The following is a 13,852-nucleotide window of genomic DNA, read 5'->3' as shown; positions in this document are numbered from 1 at the left end:
ACAGAGTGAAAACTAGAAGCTACTTTCTGAGGCACTGACAAATATCGCTTTTATTGTTCAGAGTTCAAAGAGAGAAAAAGACACAAAAGAAGCTATTTCTCAAAGGCATTTTAAAAAATTTCTTCGAGACAAAGTTACTATCTTGTCGTAGGGCTCTCATCTAATAAACTATGGATAGGTTTGTTATTCTAGGCAGCACTGAGGTTTAGTGGCAACCAAAACCAATTGGTTTGATGAAAGCTAATGGCAGCTTGTCTATTGCTTTGTCAAGCGTAGAATTCAGAGATGAACAGAGTCAAAGTTAACTGGATCTCAGCACACATAAACTTTCTTTTCCCAATGAGAAAGTTCATTACGGGGCTGCGACTGTGACCGATCAGTGGCTTGAAAGTTGATTAACCCCTACCCCCACCAGTTAAACACCCCTTTAGTCACACATACACACACACACACACGCACACACACACACACACACACACACACACACACACACACACACACACTTCAATAGAAATATTTGGGTGGGCGTTTGGAGCACTCTCCCCTCGAAGAAGTAGATATATTTATCTATATATATAAATATATATATGCACCCACACACTTTAAAATAGCATTGTGAAGCCTCGGTGTAAGTGTATAAATATACACGTACATGTATATATTTGTGTAAGGGTTAAGTTTGTACATCTGAGAGTGTCTGCTGTCTGCCAGACAAGTGAGGAATTGGGGGGCGTGACCCTGCACTGAAAGATAGAGAGAGAGGGGATGGTTTTGTATCCATGGCGATACAGAGAGCTGGAGCAGGAAGCCAACAGGAAGTCAGGGTGTTCCACACGCCATCAGGGGCTCTTCCGTTGTCATGACGCTGTGAACTGTTGTCATAGAAACTCCACTGATTCAGACTGAATGCTGATGGAAAGCATGCTGAATAGATTCCTCAATGAAACTATGTCATGCGCCGCCTCGGCACTAGTTGATAAGCAAGTTCAGTGACTTTTAAGGATATACTTTTAAAAATGCCTGCAGATGAATTAGACCGGATGATTTCCAGTATAATTAGCTTTTCTGTTCTTGGTCATTTAACATCATTTTAAACACTCAGCTATAAGAGGAAAGTGCTTCTTTTCAGCCTTTTGGAAGCCAGATTTTTTTTCAGTGTTCTTTGCTTCCATTTTTTCTCCTACTTTTTAAAACAGCAACAGACTTTAAGCTCTTTTAGTAAAAGAGAGATCAGTGCCTTCAGATCACAAGAAATCTTCAAAAAAAAAAGAGCTTTTTTTTCCCACACCAGAACCTTTCGTATTAGTTTGCAACCCCACTCCACTGAACTGCTACCGGATTACTAATCACATACATGCACACACACGCTCACACATAGACACACATACTGTGCAATATTTCTCAATTTACGCTTGGCCCGAGCAGATGGAAATGGTACATCTCACTGCTCTAACTAGGCAGGCAGATTAGTGACACACACACACACACACACACAGACACAGACATGCAGTTCCCTCACAGCCGTGGTGGACATGTGCAATCATATGTGCTCAGTGGATAAACCTAAACTCACTGCCTTCATGCACAGGAAGCACACAACCAACAGGAAAGAAGGAATTGGGTTGAAGCATTTTGCACACATACACAAACACACAGAGACACACACATGCCTCTGCCAACTGGCTTGCTTCCTTCAGTCTCCTGTGCTCTCTCCCTTCTGTACGTATGCATGTGGCCTAAATGTCACCACACATCACACTCCTCACTGTTAACACAAGTATCATGATCACAATTAACCTTCTTTGATTATTGTGTGTTCACCTCATTTGTCTGAGACGCAGACCTGCCCATATCAATCTGTGCATTCCTGTATATGTGTGTGTTTGAGCATATGTCTCACATTTATTCATAGCCTCTGGATAAGATATGTCCTGCCTGCCTGGTTTAATTTTTAGCTGGAAGCAAAGATTTGAGGTCAGTCCCCTGCAGGGCCTATACCACGTACTGCTCATCACAAATATCCCAACTTCAGGCTAAAATGTGGAGGAAACAGGCTCATTCATCTCCGTAACACCTGGATTTAACACAACCCTGGGGTAGTCGGAGTGTAATAACAGAAGAATGCACTCAGAAAGAATTCTACATCTTTACTAGCTTAGAAACATGAAACTTAAGGCCAATAAAAAGACGCTCTTGCCTCTAACTGAAAGTATAAAACCTCTAAAATGATTTAACCTTATGATCCTTTACCAGCATGCAGATGAAGTCATTTGCAGCTACACTCACTTTTACATGAATTGAATTGTGTCCAGATGCTGAAGCAAGTTGACAGACATTTAATTTGAAACAATGTTAAATACATCAGTCATCACTAGGGCTGGCCCAAATAGCAATTTGGTTCGTACGTCTGACGGCGAGGGACGGACGGACGGACGGATGGAACGTAACAAAACAGAGCAAGGCGCACAATATGATCGGTTTGCAACGTCCGACGGAGGGGGGGTGCGCAAATTGACGAGCCAAATACCGATCATGCAACTATTCAGATCTCAAAATAAATATTCGGATACCACTGTAATGACCGAATACTCGGATATCCGGATATTTGGGTCCAGCCCTAGTAATCACTTATAAAGCACATTCTCTGGTTCTAGCTTGTCAAAGTGAGCATTATCTTGACATACATTGTTGGAAACTGGATGATTAGTTGATTAACTGAAAAACAGGCAAAAAGATAAACCTTGCAACCTATCCACGTTGCTCATATAACCCACAGCAGCCATGAAAGTTGGTAGCACTGTGGGAATTTTGACTTTTACCAACTAAATATACCTGTAGACAAACAAATGTCCTACGTCTCAGCTTTTCCACAGGGTTTTTTCTGTTACATCATGTATCTTGTCCTACATTGTTTGTGTCCATGGGTAGGAATAATCACTGTGGATCTTTTGTACTGTGAAGGTTTGGACAGAATCTGCACAGAAAAAAATGATGATTTTCAAACAGGTGCAGCTGAAGTAAAGACAATATTGAGCCCAAAGCAACTCTGCTTACATCACTGACTCATGCTGTCTGAGCGGGTAATATTCAGTGAAACTCCAATCAATTACTCTGAAGCACACTAAGCCTTTTGTCCTGTGGAGACCCAGCAGAAACCAGCGATCACTTTTCAGTTGTCAGCAGTGAGTATGTATCTGGTTAAAACTGAACAGGACAAGCTTAGTTTTATTAGACTTTTATGAAGCCAAATGGCAGTAAAGGAATTTGTGATACCCCATCTGGCTGAACATAGTGGGGTGTTACCTGACACTGTGTGTGTGTGTGTGTGTGTGTGTGTGTGTGTGTGTGTGTGTGTGTGTGTGTGTGTGTGTGTGTGTGTGTGTGTGTGTGTGTGTGTGTGTGTGTGTGTGTGTGTGTGTGTGTGTCTATGTGCACATATGTTTTTTAGCCCCCAGCTTCCCAGCTGTTCATCTGTATTAGCACCACCAACACAGGGCCCCAAATTCTCACGGTCACCTTTTAACATACACACACACTTTCTCACAAAACACAGACACAAACCTTGTCCCCTTCAGAACAACTGGAGTGGACGACACTCCACTTGCTCTATTATACACACACACACACATGCACGCACATACACAGATTTCAGTGATAGGCTTTTCTGATAAGGTTTTATATTGCAACTTTAATGTCACTGAGTCCATGTTGAACAATGTGGGGTTTGTTCAGCACTCAGAAACAATATCCTCCATTTAATGTGCAGCCTAATCTCATTAACTCATAACCTGTGCTGCTGGATTTCACTGTGAGGTTTTGTTCATTCATCTGGACAAAGATGATCGATGTGAGGCATCTCAGACGCAGCAGGACACAAACAATCCCAAAATGCCTGCCTTTAGCAAAACTAGGCACTAGGCAACATTTCAGTATGTCACAAAGTGTAAATTCTACATATTATGTGCCAGATTAAAACTGCTCCACTGGTATTCATTTAAAAACACAAAAGTCTTACTTTCCTCTACAGGTAATTACATGTCTGGCATTGATGGGCATTAAATGTGCAATTGAATGGTTGACATTGTCCCAACCAATTATAAGATATTTAATTAGACTGTTAAATAATGAAGTGTGCGGTCCTGTTAAAATGTTCAACATTAAGGTATTCTCTCTCTCTTTGTTTTTTCCGTGTGTGTAGCCAGCCTGCTAATGGCCCTGTGCATAGTTTCTAGCGAATCAGACAGGCTGTCAGAGGACGATAAGGCGAGTGTGAGAGAAGTCGGGCGTTCTAATTTAACCAGCTGACACTCTACACAGCTGAATGCTATATAAGTTGTAGTCTGGCCCCTATAGCTATGTGCATGTGTGTGTGTCTGTGCATGTGGTTGTAACGACGAGGTCAACAGGTGTCACGCTTTATGTGACACGGATGTCGCGTGTTCATCAGTGGTCAGTTATGGCAGTTGTCATCCTTTCACTTAGCAGAAAATATTTAACGGTAGTTAGTTTTATTTGTTGTGGAGTGCAGGAATGCTATTCATTATGGGATTACAGGGAACTGCATTGAGACACCGAATGAGGAGAGCAGCTCAAAAAAGAAGAAATAGCAACTGAGGATGGTTGAATTGTGATGCATGTATTTCAGTAACTCTTGGATGAATTGTTCAGAAATTTTTTACAAACTTTTCCGGTCCTCAGAGGATGAATCCTAATGACTTTGTCAAGCCCTTCACTTTTCATCTGCCACCAGTGTGATGTTTTTCAGTGAACTGTCTGAACAGCTGTTGGATGTGTTATCATGATGTGCAGATGTCAATTCATCCCATAGGATCAACCCTAATGACTTTAGTGATCACCAGACTTCTCATCTAGGTTAAACTTTTCTCTAATCCAGTGAACTATCTCAACTACTTGATAAATTGATAGATTTGCTAGAAAAAGTAGTTTAATAACAACTACACATCCATGGTGTCCATGTGCTTGCCTACATGAGAATATAACCAAGGCTTCACAGAGGTGCTACTGTTGCTGATAAACTAATCATTAAGATGAAAACTTAATTCTGATCCAAAATAGACAAGTCATTTATGAGTATTTTCAGTTGTAAATAAATGAGTGACAAAACAGAAAGCATTTAATTACAGATTTCACTGTCCATTGCAATGTTTCACTGTGGACACTGTGAAATGCCAGATGTGTAGAAATTGCCCAGTCCTATGCTGATACATGGTTTTTAGCTGAAAAAATGATGAAATTGCATGCATTCACAGTACCTCATAGACAGTTTCCCTCTTGTGGTTTGAACTCAGGTTTTCTGTTACTGGGAGAACCCAGGGCTTAATTTAATAGGGCAACAGCAATAACATCTACTGTTAAAAATCAGTTCGTATCGGTGTATATGCAATCCTTGGGTTGCATTTTCACCAATAAAAATTCAGGCTAAATCAGCCCCAGGAGTCTTGTAATCCAACACGGTGCTATTCATTAGTGTTCAACTGGGACTGTCTCACTTATCCCAAGTCTAACAGTGAGCTGCCTTCAGTGAATCCTCCCTGCAGCATCTCCATCACAATAAAAACAGCCTCCAAAAATCACCCAGAGTATTGCTATATGAAAACAGTAATAAAAAAATAGTGGCATTTCACTTGAATTCTGTGCAGTTACAATGCAGGCTTCATGGTTCACAAACCACAGTACTAAATCTCTCTGCCCACTCGTTCATATTTGATTGAAAGCAACACGTTCATGGCCCTTCTCAAGGGGTTACTGAAAGGCCTTCAAGGAAACATAAGAGATTGGTAACGAAAGAAGAAGGCAGACAGGTCATGGCCAAGTAGATTGACTGAAACAGTAAATTTCAACACTTCATCATCATCTTCAACAAAAATATCACTCCCAGAATGAGCCGAACATGATGGACTGATGTAAGAAGATATGAGGAGAAACACTAGGCTGTCAGCACGATGAGAGGTCCAATTTCACGACCTTTGCCTTTGTCCACTTTCTAGTATGAATGCCTGATTTTATTTCTGAAATTTTTAAAAATGTCACTGTTACTGATAAGAGTACAAACAAGAAAAGAGAGTGCAGTCCTCCACCAGGGCTGTTCATTCCACCATATAGCATTTTCACAAATGCAGCATTTAAAAAGAAATAGTTTATTAGTTACTTATGATCGGAAATCATCCATCATTATCCATGTGTACGTTATGTACGGATGCCGAATGGCGTAACTTAAATATGTAGCGGATGGCGGGAATTGATGGGACTCAGAAACACCCCCACAATTTAATCAGTTGTTCCTTGTATAATGTTGGACGGATAAGTCTCGATAAATCCGCAGCGGTGGATTTGTAGTAGAATTGCAATCATATGATCATCAGCTGGTAGCTGACGTAGTGTTCACTTGTCATGGTTACAGTGACGCTGTGCTGCTATCTCACAATGATACAGAAATCTTCTACAAATCCATGGATCCAGACTATAAGCTGCATCACTGCCAAAATCTAATCATTCTGTCATTTCTGACCTTCCCTGAAAATTTCATCCAAATCTGTTTGTCTGTTTTTGAATAATGTGGAGAACAGACGGAATAACAGAAGGACAGACGGACAGACGTACGCTGATTGTCACATAACTCCGTTCCTTGGTGGAGTAAACCCTGCTGTCATGTTCCAAGTGGAACAACATAACTTAAAGTAATAATAAAACCAACTCAGTTCAGCATTGATATCTTCACTATCAGAGTGAATCTCTTCGGTGTTTGCATGTTGTCATACTACCTACTACGCCATTTGAAATATGCGTTTGTTAGGTCAGATGCCAGCTGTTAACATGCACCTAACTGACAAGAGAGAATTAATGATCCTCAGTTCTGCTGTTCGTCTGCATGTTTTGGACGTATTAAATGTTTGAGTGTTGCTCTTGTAGTAAATTATCCTTAATTACTGACACTTCACTATGTGAGAAACTTGTAATAAGAGTGTCATGTGCCTGACTCACTCTAGTGGGCAATTCACTTGGCTCTTTTTTATTCTGTTTCAGATTTCTGTTTGTGGTGGATTCACCATCAGTCATACTAAAATGTGGGAAGTAGTTAAAAAAAAATGAATTCACCAGATTCATAACTGGAAGCCAGTTTTACTCCATCTGTTTTTGAGAGCCCCTGATTCAGGCTTTGAAGATGGCTGTGTGAATGTGTGACAATGAAGCAGAGCATTGTTGAAAAACTGCATGTCCTTTGACCTTTTCCTGTATGAATAAAACGCCATCCTTAGACATGTCTTGTTCCTGCTGCAGTCACCTAAAGCTTTAATGTCAGGCCCTGATAAAGCAGATAGAGTGCACATGTGTGGAATAATACAGTGATTCAGCTGTGAGCTTCATGCATGGCCAGCCTGCAGCAATGAAGTCCCATCACTTTCTGCTGTGCTCTTTAAAGCATGGAGCACCAGTGTCTCTCTGCTCCAGGCTTTTCGCTCGCACAGTACCGTCTCATCACCTCATCCCGCTACTGCCTCAAATGACTGACAGTCACTGTATGCGTCTGTTTAGCTCTTTCTACAAGCCTGTCTCCTCTTTAGAAGTGAAACTTACCTGTATGACCCAAAATGTCCATCAAAATCCAGCAGCTTCTAGTTTCTTTTTGTCTTAAATGTTTAAGAAATGGTGATTAACTTTACAGTTTATGCTCTTTACAACAAGCTAAGACTTTTATACTCTCAATGCAGTGCACAGGAATATGTCATATTGTACTAACATGTTCATTACTGTTAGCAGAAAGCATTTTTATGCCTTTAATACACATAGTGGAAGGCGATGGCATGAAATTAAGGGTAGAGAGATGCAACAATGGTCCACAGCTGCACTTGTACTTGCGATGCTATCGTTCATCATCAGTGCCTTCAACCCTTAATCCACAAGGGCACTTTGCATTTCTCAGTTGTATTCTTAATATAATTAGAGCTGTGCCTTTTATTTACGAAGCACGAATACAAACAATAAATGATAAAAACATGAATATAACATGTAAAACCAGTTTGGAGACTTTAATGCTACATTCTCATATCCCTCCTCCTGCCTTTGTGTCGCATCATTGAATCAGCGGTTGAGACATTTTAAACACCGTTGGCCAAATGATTGTTTTAAATACAGCGAGTTGGTGCAGCAGTTCTCTTCAGCATCTGTAGCAACCTGTTCAGACTCCGTGGTTGGATAAAAGATGTAATTGGTTACCTTTGAGGTATTCACTTGTCCAGCTCGTTCCTGTGATTGCAGCTCTACTTGGGTGTTTCAAAGAAATAGTCATGCAAGGATGAATCAGCCAACTGACCTGAATACAGGCCAACTGAAGCTGGTCCAGCTGGCTTTTTGGTTTCCCTTTTGTAAATCCCGACTGAAAAGATGCTGGTTGAAGACTAAAGTAATGTGAAGAGCAGGTCATTGTAATGCAGCAGACCCAATAAATCAGCCAGATGGGTTGTGTAGCTGCTATTTTTTACATTACAGTGATCATATTGAAAGAAAGACTTTTGACATACACTACCAGTCAAAAGTTTGGACACACCTTCTCATTTAATGGTTTTTCTTTATTTTCATGACTATTTACATTGTAGATTCTCACTGAAGGCATCAAAACTATGAATGAACACATATGGAATTATGTAGGAAACAAAAAAGTGTGAAATAAGTCAAAACATGTTTTATATTTTAGATTAGCCACCCTTTGCTTTGATTGCTGCTTTGCACTCTCTTGATATTCTCTGGATGAGCTTCATGAGGTAGAACCTGAAATGGTTTTCCAACAGTCTTGAAGGAGTTCCCAGAGATGCTGAGCACTTGTTGGTCCTTTTTCCTTCACTCTGCATCCATCTCATCCTAAACCATCTGGATTGGGTTTAGGTCAGGTGACTGTGGAGGCCACTTTGAGGAATCTAAAATATAAAACATATTTAGAGTTATTTTACAATTGTTTGTTTGCTGCATAATTCCATTATATCTTGCTTCATAGTTTTGATGTCTTCAGTGTGTATCTACAATGTAGAGTAGTAAAAATTAAAAAAAAAAAAAAAAAAAAAAACATTGAATGAGAGGGTGTGTCCAAACTTTTGACTGGTAATATAGATTTATTATGTATTTCTAAATGTTTAAACTAGTTTTTTTCCATTTACTCTATCTGTTAATTCAGTTTTCACACACTGAAGTAAAAAATCCATTGCAATCTTATCGTTTTCTTACTTAAGGCTAAAGAAAAGTGTGTTTGTGTGTGTGTGTGTGTGTGTGTGTGTGTGTGTGTGTGTGTGTGTGTGTGTGTGTGTGTGTGTGTTTACATGTTGCACTGAGTTATCAAGGGCAAATTAGATTAAAATCCCTCACAGTGGGATGTTAATGAAATCATTATTGACGCTATAACCCCACAGTCAATTCCATTCTTCTCCCTCAGTCCCTCCTTTCATTTATTTCTCATCATTGTCTTTCCTTGTTCATGCTAACATGATTGCGATCTTTAAATGTCATAAAAAGCAGCCAGAAATGAGGTAGTTTCTTTTTGTTTTATGTCATTCTCACTTTACATGACTCATGATCTTACGCAGACATAAAACACCATAGCAAGCTACGTGTGGCCAGGTCAGTCTGATCCATAGACAATATAACATGTGGACTTAGTCTCCTGGTGAAAAGTGAAGCCAATGCAGAAGTGACTTAAACCTGCATTATTTCTATCAGCCAGCAGAGGACGACGAATCTGACCGCAAATAAAATTTGATTAGATAGAAGTCTATGAGACGGTGCACCTACTTTTCATGTCATTTGTTACCTCAATTAACATTTTCCTAAGGAGTTTAGGGTCTCCATTGCTAGTTTGAGGTCTCCTTCAATTCCATTCTGTTCATTTATTAAATTTAGGTAATATTTAATGTAAAATAGACAATGAAGCAGGCTTACAATTGACAAGTAGCTATCATATCAGCTTGCATAGAGTTCTCGAGACGGCCAAATTCAAAACTCAAGACTTCAAAATAGGAATCCACAAACCACAGGGCTATGTCACAGTGGCTTTCTTTAATCTTCAACATATTTTGAAATATACTTTTTATTTTGTAGCTCCTTTCAGGACAGTATAGTGCAATACAGAAATTAGATCTGGTGTCTTAGACTTAATCTGTCATCTCATGGAAATGAATCTTAAACTTTTTCAAGAAGGAACTGTTAATTTATTCCCAAGATATTCTGGATTAATTTAACAGTGACAAACTATCATGGAAAGAGCTGTGATTCCATTTATTTTAATTTATTGCCAAAGAAATGAGTCACTGCTGGGATGTTTACGGACCTTCTTGCAGGTTTTGAAGGACCCAGAGGTTGTCTTTTTAAAGCTCTTCCTCCAGCTAGTCAGCAGAGTCCTCTGTAACCTCTGAAAACAAAAACAAAAGCAATGTTTTATTTTTTTAATTTTTAGCATCAGTCATGTCTGTTATGGGGGAAATAAGAGGAAAAATAGCAAAAAATGAGTAAAGCAAGTGTGAAATAAAACATCAAATCCCCCTGTGGCTGCATCTCTATCAGGGCCTGTTGAATATTCATCATGCCAAAGATTTCACAGATGATACAGAAGAGGATTTGTGGCTTTGCTGCATTGCATGTGTTTAGTATCTTAACAACACATACTGTAGTTTGATGAATCTGTATACACAAATGCATATGTGACGTGCAGTAATTTACCCCGATTTACCCTGTGTTGCTATCCTGCTGCTGTATACAGTAAATAATAGGATCATTCTGTATTCATCTGTGCCACATGGACAGATTTAATGTTGTGAATATGACGATAGTTGTCCGTGACCTAAATCTCACTCGACACAGGGCTTTCATCTTCTTGGAGAACAGGTTTTGGTATTTTTGCATGCAGTGAAAGATCAAAGAAAGAGAAGATGTTTTGTTTTAGTCCACTTATTTTTTATTTATTCCTGTTGTATTTGAGCCAGTCCTGTTTATGATGAATTTTGATGTTCTAATCTGTATCAGCAAGTGGTCCCTGCTCCTCTCCTCTAAAGCATAGTGGAGCAACAGGCTTGTCAGATTGTGCCCGTCGTTGCCAATTTTGACTCCAGTTGTACTATAAAATATACCATCTGGTTGTGTTCTGAGCTTTAACTGTATAACTGTAATGCCCATACAGTTGACCTGACATAGACTGTGTATACAGTGTGTGAGGTTACATTTATGGCCTTATGGCTCACTCACAAACCACTCAGACATAGTTCTCCTGCTGGAAACATGAAACATGTTCTGGTAATGTGTCAGCTTAATGGAAATGAAGTCTTGGCAGGGTTGCTATGTGGCTGTTATTTAGAAATACTCCACTACTTCCTCCCACCAGCAATTTTCACTTAACAATTTTGCTGACATTATCCAGCTGAGATCCCTTTTCAGCAGCAAACTGTGTCCTTCATAGTGCAGCACTTCTGAAAACAAAAACAAAACACAAACAGTGTGTGCTTTTTATTCAGATACAATGGATTCTATAATGACTTAATTTATTGACCATCACATAGAGCGATGACTCATCGCCATCAGCAGGAGGAGGAAGTGAAAGAAAAACTGGTATATAGAATGTAAAAACCAAGAGACAGAAACGTAAGTAGAGATAGCATAGGGAAGAGAGAGTTGTATGTGTGTGTGTGTGTGTGTTATAAAATGTCCTTACATGTCATGGAAGGAAGAGAAAATTGTTGCAGGATGTGAAGCTATTAGAGAACGTATAGAAGGAGTGAGACAACTGACACTCACACAGATACAAACACCCAAACTGTGACTTCATTCATCACTGTATCCTCAGCTGTCCATGAGTGAAAATTACTACTATGAAATAGATAGCTGTGTGTGTGTGTGTGTGCGTGTGTGTGTGTGTGTGTTTTAATGCTGAGGCAGTTTCCTCCTGCTCCCTATAAAGTGGTCTACGTTGATACCAATGATTCTGCTGCCTCGTGTGCATCTATTCAAGCTAAGGTTAGGGCTCTGTTCTGTTTCTGCCATATCTCAGAAGCCGGTGTGTTACACCCTGGTCCTTTTACTCTGAAAATAACGCTAAGGATGCTCATTGGCTTGAGAGGGAAAATTGCATTTATTTGGTTTGTTAAAATCTGACTTAAAACGACATCTGTAAAAAAATGAAACAGATAACTCATAACAAGTTGGTACATTGTAAATTTTCGTGTTGTTGCTATACAGGGGCCACATTCTGCCCAAATGGGCCAAACCAGTAAAATCAGAACATAATAACCACAACTCTGAAAATTTCCCTTTGTTTTAGTGCAAAAAATGTTCACATTTAATGAACTATGTTTTCACAAAACAAAATGAACAACCTGCAATTTCTTAAGAAAAATAAGCTCAATTTTTGTTTATCATTTACACATTACGACTTTTACAGATCACAGAGTGTCTACAAATTCACAGAACATTCAGTCACAATGTAGTATTTTACTTTATGATCATAAAGTAAAATACTTTACTGTATCAAGGTCTAGAAATTATTTAAAATTTAATTGTACTTGTAATTTTTACACTTTGCTGAGTCATTCTGTGGACCCTCTGGTGGGCTGGTATTGGCCCGTGGGCTGAATTTTTGACACTATTGCTATAGAGTGTATATTAAGATGGATAAACTCTCTGTGACGTCACTGTTAGGTTTTTTGAATACCGCGAGGTGACTCTGGCCGCTGTGAAAAGGTAGCGCAAGTGAAGCTGCAGAGTGTCGTACAAACATCTCTGGGCCGTGGACTTCTCTGTGACAGTACCCACCTGTCACTCAAAGTGGCCTTGCTCTTAAATACACATAACTTAGCCTTAATACAATATAAATATGTAAGTTACATAAAAGTTTACCAACATACAGTTATCATGACCTGGGAAATTAGCGATACAGGCCAAAGCAGTTTTTGTACCAGACTGTAAACATGTTTATTTATGCTGTAAACTGTGTCATTTTAACATGAAGTTCTGTGGGGATTGACTGGCTTTTGCAGTCAGCTTCAAGTGGTCATTTGAGGAACTGCAGTTTTGGACACTTTGACAGTTCATTTTTCAGCCGTGGAGGTTGCCACTTGGTTGTTACCCAGACTATAAGATTAGCTGTTTTTAAGCAGAGTAGTCATCTTCCATCACTATGCTACAAAACAGCGGCATCACATGTGACCATATTAGCAAATCTGACTTAGACTCGCTGACTGATTGGAGCCAATCTGTCTTCTATAAGGCTGATTGTTGAATGAAGGAGTTGAGCTAATGACAGAAAAAGGTTCTCACTGATCATATGGCACATGTAAGAAACACAGCAGCTGTTTTCTGTCAAATCCTGGTTCTGCCTGTGACTCTGTACATTTGTATATGTTTTTAGAAATCCCAAATGGTGCTAATAATCTCTCTTTGTCTCTGATAGTTGTGGCAGCAGAACCGCTGGTCCAAGGTCTGAGAAAACTTCCTGAAGATATCGACTGGTCCTACTCAGGTCTGTAAGAGCCTGCTGTGATTTTTCTGGTTTCTTTTCTTTGCCATGATTCTTTTCTGTCACTGTTATGTGAGCAGTGACAACACAGATTTGCAGTGATTTCAGAGAGGGTGTTTTTTTTTTATGCACAAAGCGGAATTTTTGGTTGTGCATGAGCAGAGGTCTGATCTGTTGTCAGTCACATCTTACAACTATTTAGTGACTAACCGTGTAAATCAGATCCAAAAACAATGCGTTTTTAAAAGCTAACATGTTCTACATTAATATAAAACAGTAATGAAGGAGCAATTACAGATTAGTAGAGTAAAATAAGGTGATATAATAAGGTACTGTAAAATTACC

At 39.4% G+C, this 13,852-nt stretch overlaps 1 protein-coding gene across 3 annotated transcripts in view; it reads left to right on the top strand.

Annotated features, from left to right (window-relative positions):
* Positions 1 to 13,852, top strand: part of ptprz1b (protein tyrosine phosphatase receptor type Z1b) — a 74,712-nt gene that overhangs the window by 13,098 nt on the left and 47,762 nt on the right. For all 3 annotated transcript variants that reach the window (XM_035955156.2, XM_035955155.2, XM_035955153.2), the window contains exon 2: positions 13,442 to 13,510. In XM_035955156.2, the coding sequence (XP_035811049.2) occupies positions 13,442 to 13,510 (69 nt within the window). The remainder of the gene's footprint in view (positions 1 to 13,441; positions 13,511 to 13,852) is intronic.

This window comes from Amphiprion ocellaris, chromosome 21, assembly GCF_022539595.1.
Source record: "Amphiprion ocellaris isolate individual 3 ecotype Okinawa chromosome 21, ASM2253959v1, whole genome shotgun sequence".
Lineage (NCBI taxonomy): Eukaryota > Metazoa > Chordata > Actinopteri > Pomacentridae > Amphiprion > Amphiprion ocellaris.
Note: the sequence above shows the minus strand (reverse complement) of the source record. Positions and strands in the feature narration are given on the sequence as shown.